Here is a 12,881-nt window from a genome sequence, read left to right on the forward strand (position 1 = left end):
CTACTCGGTTCTGTGCTGCACGGTCTGCCTGGACCTGCCCAAGGCCTCCGTGTACCAGGTAGGGCCGCCGGCCCGACCCCGACCCGGCTCGGCTCCAGCCCCGCCGCGGCCGGCCCCCGGCACCGCGTCTCGGAGGCCAGGCCGGAGTCCTGGGGCCCAGAAGTGGGACTCTGGCGCCTGTTCGGAAGCTCCTTTCTCGTTCTCTGGCAACTTTTTTGTTTCCTGTTCGGAACCCCTTTTTTTTCTCCTTTTTTGTGACTGCTCTTATACCCTGATGGGAACCTCCTGTCTCCCACTTAGACGCCCCTTCTCTTTCTCGCTTCTCCTGTTCTCTTCTCTTCCTCGCTTCCCCTGTTCTCTTCTCTTCCTCGCTTCCCCTGTTCCTTTCTCTTCAGCACTTCCCAGCCCACCTTCAAACTGACCCCAGAGAAAGCTGGCGACAGATGTGGGCTCCTCCCCACTTCCCGGCCTGCTCCCTGCAGCCCTGAGCTCCCTGGGCTCTAGGAGCCCATGGTCTTGGCTCTTCCTCAAGAGTTCTTGTCACTTTCTTTGCAGACACTGCCCGCGCCCCCCCCCCCCAACTTGTCCTCGTGCTCGTCCTGTATCCCTTTATCCTTTGCAGTGGAAAAATCCTCTTCCCCTTGTTATTTATTTCTGAAAAAACTTTGAGAAGGGAAGGGCTCACGTCCTTGCCTTCCCCCACCCCTACCCTCACTCCTGGTATGAACTGCCTACCTCAAGCTCCACAGCCTGGGCCCCTTCCCCAGCCCAGCCCAGCGCCTTCTGGACCTGCTTTGCCTCAGACTGGGCTCCTGCCCCATCCCTCGTCACCCACACCAGGCCTGGCTTCCTAGGCTACTGGCGCTCCAGGAGGTCTGTTCACTTTCTTTATATATGAAGAGGCAGCCTAGTGGCTGGACTCCAAGTCCTTAACCAGCTCAGGCCTACCAGAGAGGGTACTTGACCCTGGGGGATCCTGTTCATGTGCCGCACAGCAACAGGGTCCCACTCTGGTCCCAGGGTCACTGGGCAGCGTTCTGCTCTCTCTGCTGTCTTTCCACACCATCCCCCATCTCTGATTTCCCTCCCCCAACTGCTTTGAGGAACTCTTGTCACCTTTGTTTGCATTTACAGGAGCTGGACATGACTGATGAGGCCTTGTCCCCCTGCTTGCGCTCAAACTGGGGGCTGTGGTGAGAAGGTTGTTTTTGTGCTAAATAGTGCAGGGCTAGTGTGGATTGTCATTTCCCAGCCTCTGGATCTCCGGCTCCTTCCTGCTCTGGCAGGAGGCTGCTTGGGACGACCCCAGTGTGCCTGGATGATGGAGAGAAGTGGGGAAGTGGATTGAGTTCCTTGGGAGAGGATACTGGTTTTCGACTCACCTTCCTGGGTTTTGGGAAGCTTCTGGCCAGAGGTCCTAGCTCACGGGTACCACAGGCCTCCTGGCTCAGTACAAATGGGGGTAGTGCTTCTCATAACCCCCTCAGGCTTCGGGATGCACCTGAGGACCTGTCCTTCCTCTTACCCTTTTTGGTTGCCCATGACCTTTTGATTCTTCAAGAAGGACTTTTCCTTGGGCCTTAAGTGAGACACTGGGAAACCAAGTCAATGGTGCGGAGTCCCAGAGGAATTTGAGGGTGCCTTGTCTCCCCTCGTGAGTGGGCTGGAGCTGGACCTGGCATGAGAACAGACCGTGCAGTGCCAGCTCTTGGTCCACTCAGCAGGGAGAGCTGCATTTCTGCCTCTGGCCAGAGCTGCTGGTGCCCGGGCCTCTGAGCCTGGCTGGTTCAAACCGGCTCACACTGTGCCGAGAGCTGAGGTCTGGCCTGGCCTGGCTGGAGGCAGGCGGCTCAGCAGCTCTGATGAAGGGTGAAGGCACTGCAGCCACGTGGGCTTTGGCCTTGCCCATGACCTCGTGGGCTCTGCTCAGTGCTTCCCCAGGAATGGGCCTGCTGAGCAAGGAGAGCCACGGATGGTGCCGGCGCAGGCTGTCTGCCCCACCTCCATCCTTCCCCAGTGACACCAGGCCTTGGCAGGGAGTGAATTTCCTCTCATCTCAGGCTTGAGAAAGCTTTAGAGCATGTAGTCAGTGGGAGAGCCATTGGCTCTGGAAAGTTGGTCAGAGCCCTGCAACAGGTCAGAACTCACTTTGGCTCCTCGAAGACTTGCTGTGGGATGGGGGCCCCTGGTGTGGATGCCCAGCCATGCCCACACTGGAGCCTGGGGTGAGTGGGGCCCCGAGGGAAGGCTTCTTGGTTGCTCCTTGCTGCGAGTAGTATTCCAGGTCATCTTCACAGCCACCCTGGAAGGGGTCATTGATGGGGGAGAGGTTGAAATGGACCTGGAGTCCTGCGCCATTTTCTCCTGGGAGGATCTCGGCAAGGATGGCATGGGTCCTGCATATACTGCCTTGAAATGAGTGGACGCAGAGCTCTCTGCGTGTCCCTGGTTGGGACCCACTGCTTGCCATGTCTTCCTGGCCTGGGCTCAGCCTCTCCACTTCTGCTGGCCGTCTTGGTGAGTTACGCTGATGGGCTGTCTGGTGTGCTCGCCTCTGGTGTTGTGGTATATTTTGCTCTCTGTTGCTACAGGCAACGTTTAGCCTGACCCCACCAGGCTACATGGCTTGGGGCCGGCACCAGCCGTGCCATGCATCTGAGGGCTGTTGCAGTTGGTGCCCAGTTCTGGGGGTGAGAAGAAGAGCCAATGACCATGCTGAGCCCTCGTGCAGTGCCTGGTGCTGGGGTAACTGGGTGTCTCCATAGGCCTCTGGGTGTAGCTGGGCACACAACTCGAGAGCTCGCTCTCTGGCTGACAGCTCCTACCTCCATGCCTCTGGAGAAGCCTAGATAGTGCCGAGAGTAGACACGGTGACGTGCGTGGGCTTGGTCACCTGTCCCTGCTTGGAAACCCTTGCCCACACCCAGTGGGTTGGGACTCTTGCTCTGGAGTCAGACCAGGGTGCTCATGCAGCTGGTTCCCAACATGGCCTTTGTTAGGTTGGGTCAGGTTGGGATCGCAGCAGATACAGCAGGTGCTGGCTTTGCCGTTCTTACGTGGCTGTTAGATGCATCCTTGGTGCCTGGCCTGACAAGGTGTGCAGCCACTTTCCAGGCTCTCGGATAGGCACAGCAGCGGGCAACCAGGTGGGGGTAGGCGGCCAGGGGGGGCAGTGGATAGGAGCTCTGCGCTGGGCGCGGCGGGTAGCGGTGCTGTGCCTGCTCTGCATGCAGTTCTGGGGCCCCAGGTGCTGTGACCTGGCTCCTCTGCCATCTTCGGGGGAAACACAGCTTCAGCAGGTGGGCCTGGGATGCTAACCCCTCAGCTGACCCCTGACCCCCGTCCGGGCTCTCCCCCAGCCCTTCTTGCAAGGCAGACCTGTCCCTGACCCCGCTGATGTCAGCAAAGGCCCTGAGCCGTAGACCAGCCTCTGGAGGACGGGCCCAAGAGGCTCTGCCACCCTGACTCGGTTCTCAGCCAGGAGAGCGCCTGTGCCCCCGTGAGGGCGGAGGAGTTGGGGCCTCTGTCACGGGCTGTGGTGCCAGCTGGCCTGGTGCCTGGTCCACTGCCTCCGGCCTGAGCCCCCTCCAGCCCTTTCCTCTGGCGCCCCTTCTGCCTGGGCGCCCTCTCCGGTCCTTTCCCCTCCCACTCTCGCAGGCCCTGCTGAGGCAGCACCCCGGGCCAAGGCCGTCCTCTCCCTGCTGCGGTTTGCCTTTCCCACCCCACCTGCCCGGCTAGTGGCACCGTCGGCCTTGGGGGAGGGTTGAGGCCGTGCTGCTGTGCCTTCTGTCCCCATCAGGCCTCAGGTCACCCCAGGGCCTCGGCTACCTAGTGGGCAGTCGTGTGGGTGAAAGGCCTGAGGCAGGGGTGGCTCCATCTCTGCCCAGGTCCTGGCCAGCATGGGTACCTGCCTTGGGGATCCTGTGAGTGCCCCGCCTCAGTGCCTGTTGACCTGCCCTGTGCTGCATACTCTCTTCGTGGTGATGCTCAGGGGTCCCCGAGGGGCTGCCGGCCTGCGTGCCCAGAGGTCCTCTTCCCTAGTGCCGAAACTGCCAGCTCCCGCTTTGAGAACCTGTCTGCTTAGCCATCCACACAAGGGGAAGAGCCAGTCTGTGGCCATGAGAAGTTGTGTTTGCTTGAGCTGGTTGTCACTTGAGTTAACATTTGGTCCGGGCAGCACTCCTGGTCCCCGCCCAGGTCCCCGAGCCTTGGGGTGGGGGGTCAGGGGCTGCTGGCCCAGAGCTTCAGCCCTGAAACCTGGGGGAAGGTTGGAGTCCTGGCTTGCCCTGAGACGCCTTCTGCGTCACTTGATGAAAGAGGTCAAGGAGACATTGGGTGCAGGGATGTGAGGTGCCATGAGGCCCTACTGGGCCAGGTGACGGGGGGTAGGGGGATGCAGCTCCAGCTGGGCTGAGGGGCACTTAGATAGTTGGTGCCTCCACTGTGCTTGGAGGGCAGGCTGGTCTCGTGAGTCTGGGTTCTGAGCCTGTCTTTACTGGTAAGCAGTGGCATTTAGGGGGCACCCCAGGGTTTGAGGGGACCATGCACTCCAGGCTATAAGGCCTACTGATCAAGGACTTGATCAAGTACTGAGGGCACTTTGTAAGACCTGCTTTTGTCCCAAGGCCCAGGGCTTTTCCTCAGGAGTGCAGACACGGCCTTCAGCTCCCCTAGGGAAAAGTGGTTCAAGAAGAGGCCTGACCTGCACGGCCTGGGTGCACTGGCCAGGTGATGACCTCGGGGGCAGGTGCGAATGCCCCCATCAGGGCTGTTGCAGAGGGACTTGGCTAGAGAACCCAGTGGGAGGGAGGGCCTTTGTTGAGACAGGCTTGTGCTTGGAGCCCTTCCTGAGGCTCCTGGGCAGGGGTGTGCAGAGGCCTGCTGGTGGTGGCAGTTAGTTCTGTGCCCTCGTGTGGTCCTGTCATACCTCTGCTGCACATGGCAATACCAGCTTGTTCTCATTGCAGTTTTTTGTGTGGGGGGGTGGGGGAGCCGGGGGGGCGGCATGGCACAAGCTTGTGGGATCTAGTTCCCCGACCAGGGATCAAACCACTGGATCTCCAGGGAAGTCCCTTTGCCTTATGTGCTTGAGAAAATTGAGGCCTAGAAAGGGAGGTGACCGGTCTGTGGTCATCCTGCCAGTGGCCTGTGGGGTCTGGTCAGCCTGGAGCCCCTTCCCCAATCCTTCCTGTCTCTCAGGTCTTCCTGGCAGGTGGTGGGCAAGCAGCCCAGGCTGGGTGCGGTAGGAGCTGCTCCGTGGCGGGCCCAGGCTCTCAGGGGCTTGACCCTGGCAGCTGTGTGGGTCACTCTGGCCTGCCCTGTCTGGTGCTGTCCATCAGAGTCTTGGCACACAGCCAGTGCTGGGCTGAGCCCTCTGAAGCCCAACTTCTGGCTGGGCAAGAGGCCCGCTGCCTTGGCCAGGCCTGTGTGCAGAGTCCGGTCTTGCTCGGGGGTCCAGGAGGTCCTGGATGTGGGGAGGGCTCGAGTGTGGTGACTGCAGACAGACCCGCAGGCGGGTTACCTGTTGTCCCCACCAGAGAGTGTTCCTTGGGTGGCCGATAAGCGACTAGCTGTGGATATTTGCTTGTCCCTGAGTCCGGCCAGCAGCCCTGCTTCACTGTGTTCCATCTGAGAATTGAGCTCTTAGGGCTGGAGGGGCCGTCACCGTGTCTCCCCAGAGGCCAGGAGAGGGCTGGTGCCTGTGTTAGGTCTGGAGGCTCCGGGGGACTGGACGGGAGCTGGCCTGGAACAGGGTTGTGCCTCCGACTCCTGGGTTCCGAGGGGAGGCCTGCAGGTCACCCCGTCTGCTCCCAAACAGTGGGCTTTCGGGGCAGGCCTGGGAGCGAGCAGTCACACGCTGAGCAGCCTTGTGTCCCTCCCGAAGCCCCCAGACCCCATCCCACATCTCTTGCTCTCAGGCCCACACTCTGGCTGGGCCACCAGGGACCAGAAAAGGCAGCTGGGCCAGGCCCAGCAGCAGCTGCTGCTCTCCACCCAGAACCTCGGGCCCTGCCTCAGGGCATCTAGAACTAACGTTGGCCACACAAAGTAGTGTGGGGTCCCAGGCCCTGGGGTCCCAGCGTCCAGCCCGGCTCCCTCCCTGGGGTGCTGGGCAGGTGTGGTGCTGCCTTGCCTGGCACTTCCTCCCGAGAGTCAGTGGTCAGGTTAGCAGGTCCTGTTCGCCTCTCTGCCTCTGGAGGCCACAGCAACCCTCTCTGTGGATGTGGCTTGGTGCAGCCAGGCCCTCGGGCCCACCCGCACGGGGCCTTGGATAACACACCCGACCTGGGTGGGCGGCAGCAGCCTGTGGTGCCCGGTCCCCCAGTGTCCACTCAGATCTCTCTGGCTTCTCCACAACACGGGGCGTGGACGGGATAGATTCCTTTTCTGCCCTGACTGTTCTTGGCACCAGCCTCACCCCCACCCTCAGCCAGCCCGCATGTCCAGAGCAGACCCTGCCAGGCTCCCCCCTCATCTCGCACATTTTAACCTTTCACCTGACTTAGAAATTGAGATTTGAGTGCAGCTGATCTAGGGCACTTGTGTGGACCTGAGTTCTGTGTCTGAGGCCTTTGTCTCTGGCCCCTAGTCAGCCCTTAGCACGTAGTCCCCTCACCCACTAGACCCCAAGCATGGCCTGCTGGTGCTGAGAGCTCACTCGGCCTCCTGCAACCCTCAGCTCCGTGCCCGGACCCTGGGGCAGTGGGATGGAGGCTGGTGTTCATTGAGGACCCACCTTTTGCGGGCCTGGCCTGGCAGTAGCCCCGGTTGTCTCAACTGCATTGCATCCCACTTGCAGAAGGGTCCTGGGCCCCAGGGGAGCTGGTGGGCACACCATCTGCCTGCTCATCCTCTGCCCTGGGCATCTCGCAGGGGAGGTGGGTGCCCAGAGGGGGGCACCACACTCCCTCCCAGGCTCAGCGACCACCCAGTGTACCCCAGAGGACATGGCTCATCTGTTTTTGCACCTCTGATTCCCTTGTGGGCCTCTTCTACCCCAACCCTGTGAGTCCCTACAGACCCAAGCCCACAGCCCGTGTGTATCATTGGCACCAAGTGGGTGCTCTGGGGTTGTGTGGAGTACGCTCCCTCAGTGAGGGAGCTGAGCCGGCAGCCCGCTGTCCACACACCAGGCCCCCAGGCTGGAGGGGAGGTGGACAACCACAGCGTTTGGGCCTTGGATCCACAGGCTCAGAAAGGGAGGGGCCGGCTCCAAGGCTGAAAGCCAGCAACTGCCTGCAGACACGCGCTGCCCCTGAGTCCAGCCCAGGCCAAGGGCCTCCCCATCTGCCCGGGCTGTGCTGCCAGCCATCAAGAAAGACGCTGGCGAGAGCCAGCCCCTCGGGGGGGACTTGCCTTGCCACCTGTGCCGGCCCAGGAGGCCAATGTGGCGGGGCCTGGGTGAGGGTGCACCTGCCAAGGGTGGGAAGCTCACCGAGAGTACGTGTCCTCCAGGTGTCCCCGAGTCAGGCTCTGCTGGCGGCAAGGGCCACCTCGAGACCCGCCCTCCCCCGGGGCCGTGCGGGCTCCGGAGGCCAGCCCTGTGCTTGTCAGACCACTGCCTGCCAGCGGCCCCTGCAGCTGCAGCCCCGGGAGGGCCGGCCACGGGGCGGGTGCGCCTCTGCCTGGTCCCGCAGGTCCATGAGCTTCATCTCCCTTTCCTTCTCCACAGTGTACTAACGGTCACTTGATGTGCGCTGGCTGTTTTATCCACCTACTAGCAGATGCCCGGCTGAAGGAGGAGCAGGCCACGTGCCCCAACTGTCGTTGCGAGATCAGTAAGAGCCTCTGCTGCCGCAACCTGGCCGTGGAGAAGGCCGTGAGCGAGCTGCCCTCCGAGTGTGGCTTCTGCCTGTGCCAGTTCCCCCGCTCCATCCTGGAGAGGCACCAGAAAGAGGAGTGCCAGGACAGGTGAGTGTCTGGACCAGCTGGCCCACCCGCCTCCAGGCCCTGGCAGGGCGGGGTCAGCGGGAAGCTGCTGGGGCAGGCAGGAGGCCCCACAGACAGGGCTTAGATCCACACCTGGCAGCCTCTGAAGTCACCCTGGCCCTCCAGAGTTCCTCGTGGTTGTGTGGTGACTTCTTCCTTGGAGCCTGTCCTTGGTGGTCCTGGGCCAGTAGGGTGTGCCCAGCCCAAGGGCTCTGGGATCATGGCATGAGGGGGCACTGGCTCTGCAATCCCCTAGGATCTCTCCAGGCCACTGAGCCTCCCTGGAGCGGAGCCATGCAGGGCTCAGGACTAAAGTGGGGGGCCCACCCCGGCGTGTATAGGTGGTGTGAACACCCACAATTCACACATGCCCTGCTCCTTCCCAGGCCCTCCTGAGCTCTCACCCCTTCTTGGGGCTGGCACATAGAGTGTTTGTCCTTCAGGGAGCAGTTCGTGTGAGCATGGCTGGGTGGAGGCGCCCCTTGGGAGGACCCCTGGCACGGCCACCTTGCGTGGGCAGGGTGTGACCACAGTGCTCACCGCCTCCCTAGGGTGACGCAGTGCAAGTACAAGCGCATCGGCTGCCCGTGGCACGGCCCTTTCCACGAGCTGACGGTGCATGAGGCTGCGTGTGCCCACCCAACCAAGACAGGCAACGAGCTGATGGAGATCCTGGATGAGATGGACCAAAGCCACCGCAAGGAGATGCAACTCTATAACAGCATCTTCAGTCTGCTTAGCTTCGAAAAGATCGGCTACACAGGTGAGGCGCCCTGCCGCCTGCTGCACCCAACACGGGCTGGGGCGGGGCCAGGAGCCGGGGCAGGTGCACCCGGTGGCCAGGCTCTGAATGAGCTGCTGGCGCCTGGGAGGATGCCTCGGGGAAGAGGGCTGGAGGCCGAGCAAGGGGGCCGGGCAGGACCCTGGGGGCCCCTGCATGGCTCTGCAGAGACCCCTCTCCCTGGGGTCCCCACCCTGGTCCCGTGACCCCGACAAAGTGGTGTCCTCACTGCAGGGGACTGCACGGCTTGGGACCGGTGGAGTCTCACTGGAAGGTGGGTGTGTCTGGGGGGCTCCAGGAGCTGAGGGCCTGCCCTGCGGAGCCAGGGGCAAGAAGAGCAGTCATCACGTCGGGTCCTGCCGAAAGGCAGTTACTGCAGTGACCGCGGGCTTCCTGGGGCCAGTGAGAAGATGGGCAGGGCTGGGGCTCCAGAATGAGCTGAGGGGGCCCGACTCAAACCGCAGAGCTGGGAGTGGACGCCAAGGGATGGGCAGGCTGGACTGCGCCCAGGCCCGCTGGATCTCCTAGGCTCTCCCGGTCACCACCACTGCGTTTGGACACTCTGGGGAGCAGGAGTCAGGCCAGAGCTCGCTCTAGACAGAGGATGGCAGGAAGCCTGTGCTCGCTGGAGCTCACGCCTGGCGGCCAGCTCCAGGTCAAGGGCAGTCAGGCAGCAGTCAGACCGTGCTACCTGGGCCGGACCTGGCTCCATGCAGGCCTGCGGAGGCCCAGGGAGCCAAGGGCCTGGCATCAGCAGCAGAAGGCCGTGGCTCTGGTTAGTCGTAGCCTCGGCTGCCGTGGTGGGCACCGTGTCCCAGACCACCCAGCCTGGAGAGTCCCTGTGGACCGAGGCGTCGTGACTGCGGCAGTGGCCAGGAAGGGAGGATTGGCCGCCTCTGCAGAGGGACTTGCCGGCCAGGGGCCACAGGCTCTGCTGCAAGGACTGTGTGGCGGCAGTCACCACTGACCAAGGGGCCCTTCGGCCAGTCGGCAGAGCCAGGACTGGGCCCTCAATGGGGCTGAGCCTTGAGACCCAGCGTGGGCTCGGGGGCCACATGCCAGCCCAGCCACCGGCTTTTCTGGCAGCTCTGTATCAGAACCAATAAAGTGCACTTTTTCACAGAACTGCATCCTGTCTGTGTGTCTGCTTACCCCAGCCCCCCTGGGTGGGGCCACTCCCCCTGCGGGGCCCCGGGGGGGAGAGGAGGGGCCAGTGGGGGTCCGGCCATGCCGGCCACTCTCCCCGAGAAGCCTCTGGGTTCCCTGCCGCTAACGAGTGTCACTTCTGTTTGTAGTTGTTCCCCCAAAGCTTGCGTGCGCCTTCGTTTGCCCTAATGGGTTTGATTTGCCTTGTGACAAGTAGAGCTGCTGTGTCCGGGTAAGTTGCCTTCCTCCCTGGCCGAGCCCTTCTCCTCGGCCGGCCGGGAAGGCGCCACCCTGGCCCTGCCCTCTCTGACCGCCGGCCCCGGCCTGTCTGTCTCCACAGAGGTCCAGTTCCGGCCGTACCGCACGGACGACTTCATCACGCGTCTGTACTATGAGACGCCTCGGTTCACAGTGCTGAACCAGACGTGGGTCCTGAAGGCACGCGTGAACGACTCGGAGCGCAACCCCAACCTTTCGTGCAAGCGCACCCTCTCCTTCCAGCTCCTGCTCAAGAGCAAGGTCACTGCACCCCTGGAGTGCTCCTTCCTGCTGCTCAAGGGCCCGTACGACGACGTGAAGATCAGCCCGGTCATCTACCACTTCGTGTTCACCAACGAGAGCAACGAGACGGACTACGTGCCGCTGCCCATCGTTGACTCCGTGGAGTGCAACAAGCTGCTGGCCGCCAAGAACATCAACCTGCGGCTCTTCCTGTTCCAGATTCAGAAGTAGGCGGCCCCGCCCACGCCTGCTGCCACGGCTGCACCGCGCCCTTGCCCATCTCAGCAGAGAAGGGACAGAAGCGAACCCTGGGACGTCTGCATGTGTGTGCGAAGGTGGGAGCCCCCTCGCCCTCTGCCTCACCTCCCCTTTCCTGGGCGCTGGAGGCTGGGCCCCCGAAGAGGAGACGCTGCTCGGGGACCCGCGGGGTGTGGCATGGCTCAGCGGCCTGGCCCCAGCCCCATCATGCAGTGGGCCCCACGCCTGCTCTGGGCTGCACACTGGACCACCCACAGCTCCTGGGCCGGGCTCGGGGGCACTGACCACAGACAGCATATTTGATTGCAATTAAAAAGGCACCCTCGTTTCCTACTTTCTGTTTTGTTCAAGAGGAAGGTGTGGCTATAGTTGAACAGGATGGGGTCTTCAGTTTGGCCAGGGTCAGAGCCCATCCCTCAGGAGTTGCTGCCCCCTCTGTTGTAGGCCTGGGGGAGCAAGCGGTCAGTTTCCCCAGCACACCCACCCCCAGCTGCTCCAGGGAGGCAAGACTTAGCCACAGGGCTCAGCAGGCTCTTCGGAATGCAGGGTGATTTTCTGTTTCTTCCCAGGAAAATAAACCCTTTACAGGCTCTTGTCTAAGTGACATAAATTTAGCAAAAGAGACTCTATCTTCGGTATTCAGTCTCAAGGACTCAGTGTCTCCAGGCCATGAGGAGTTTTGGGGTGTGCTGGCAGTGAGCAGGCCTGGCTGGCTGAGGGTCTGAGTGGTCCAGCTGCCCCCATACTGCTCTCAGGGACCATCCACTGGTCCTGCATCCAGTGGAAGTCAGCGCTGGGCAGGGTGGTTCCTCCCCCAGGAAGGTGGTTCCTCCCCTAGGGAGGTGGCCCCCCGAGGTGCAGGCCTATGGGTCTCACAGGGGGAGGAGCCCTGCTTGGGACCCCGAGGCCTGTTCGTGAAGGGGGTGCAGGCCCTGCTAAGACCAGGCTCCCCACATTCATGGTTTCAGTACCAAAGAGCTGGTTCCCTCCCTGCAGGCCAGCCCACCCTGGCCTGGAGCAGCACCTGCTGGCCTGGGCCCCACTGCAGGCTTAGTGGGCAGGGCCACCCTGGCCTGTCTCTGGGGGCTGCTCTCTCCTGGCCCTCTGGTGGGAGCTGAGCAGAGGGGTGAAGGAGCTGTGGGATACAGCTTGAGCCCAGTTCCTAGTGGCCGAGGCAGCCCTCCCAGGCCCAGGGCTCCCCTGTTCCCCACCCAGGGCATGGTGCTGGCAGGAGACGACTCCTGCAAGGCCGACTCAGTCTTGCCTACCCTCCACAAAGAAGGTCCACCCCAGCCACAGCCTACTGTGGTCCCACTGTCCTCTAGCGCTGCCCCCACCTGCTGGTGGGCACAGGCGAGGACATTCAGGTCCATGTAGGCTGCGTCTCCTGTGTGTGGAATGGTGCCGTGACACCATCTCAGGTCTTTTGGGGCCAAACACCCTCTCTGTGGGTTCCAAAGTGACCATATGGGGGGGGCAGGACAGGGCAGGCTCGCCTGGTCCGTGTTTGTGTGGGTGCCTGTGTGAAGCTGAGGCAGCAGAGGGCCAGGCCACCTGGCAGCTCTCCTGGGTGGGCAGGTAAAGATGTGTGACTGGGGGGTGAAACCAGGGCCGGGCAAGCCATGTTGCGTGTGTGTGGAAGGCTGGGAGGAAAGGCACTTTGCCGCCCCAGGTCAGCTGCGCACGGAGGGGCACAGCCCAGGAGCTCCACCGGCCTGTGAGCCAACACTCGGGGGCGGGTGGGGGGCTGGTGTCCAGGACACCCCTGTAGGGGTGTGGGTGTCCGGGGGTACCCGAGACTACTAATCTATCCCACAGCCCCACCCTGTGACAGTCACCTCAGCAGCTGAGCCTTACAGCCTATGGAACCGGGCACCCTGGGACACTGTAGTGTGTTCTTGACCACCGATGGAGACTGGTGCCATGAACCTGCTGTGGCATCTCACCAGGAGTCACTGGTTTACTAGAGGGTGTCCAAGCCATGTTGTTAGAAAGGAGAAGGCCCCAGCAGTCTGTCTCCAGGATCCCGGTCCATCTTAGCATCCTGAGCTGGTGAAGGTCGGGGTACAACCTCGGCAGATGTGGGGGCAGGCCTGGGGGCACAGGTTGAGCCCCACTTTCCCCTCTCACCCCACTTCCTTTTAAACACTACATTTCTCAGCCCAAAGTAAGACATTTACAAAAATAATAAATAATTTTTTAAAAAGAGGAGTCGAGGTATTTTTACAACATACTATGTTGCTTTTGTGGTTTATAATCTCTTTGG

The 12,881-nt window shown here is 62.1% G+C and overlaps 1 protein-coding gene across 1 annotated transcript in view; it reads left to right on the forward strand.

Annotated features, from left to right (window-relative positions):
• Positions 1-11,235, forward strand: part of CYHR1 (cysteine and histidine rich 1) — a 14,410-nt gene extending 3,175 nt beyond the window's left edge. Inside the window, exons 3-5 of the mRNA XM_040261494.1 lie at positions 7,673-7,911; positions 8,481-8,692; positions 10,197-11,235. Coding sequence (XP_040117428.1) covers positions 7,673-7,911; positions 8,481-8,692; positions 10,197-10,588 — 843 coding nt within the window. The 3' untranslated portion in view covers positions 10,589-11,235. The remainder of the gene's footprint in view (positions 1-7,672; positions 7,912-8,480; positions 8,693-10,196) is intronic.
• Positions 11,236-12,881: the final 1,646 nt, after the last annotated feature.

The sequence above is a fragment of the Oryx dammah genome, unplaced genomic scaffold (genome assembly GCF_014754425.2).
Source record: "Oryx dammah isolate SB20612 unplaced genomic scaffold, SCBI_Odam_1.1 HiC_scaffold_19, whole genome shotgun sequence".
NCBI classification, from domain to species: Eukaryota; Metazoa; Chordata; class Mammalia; order Artiodactyla; family Bovidae; genus Oryx; species Oryx dammah.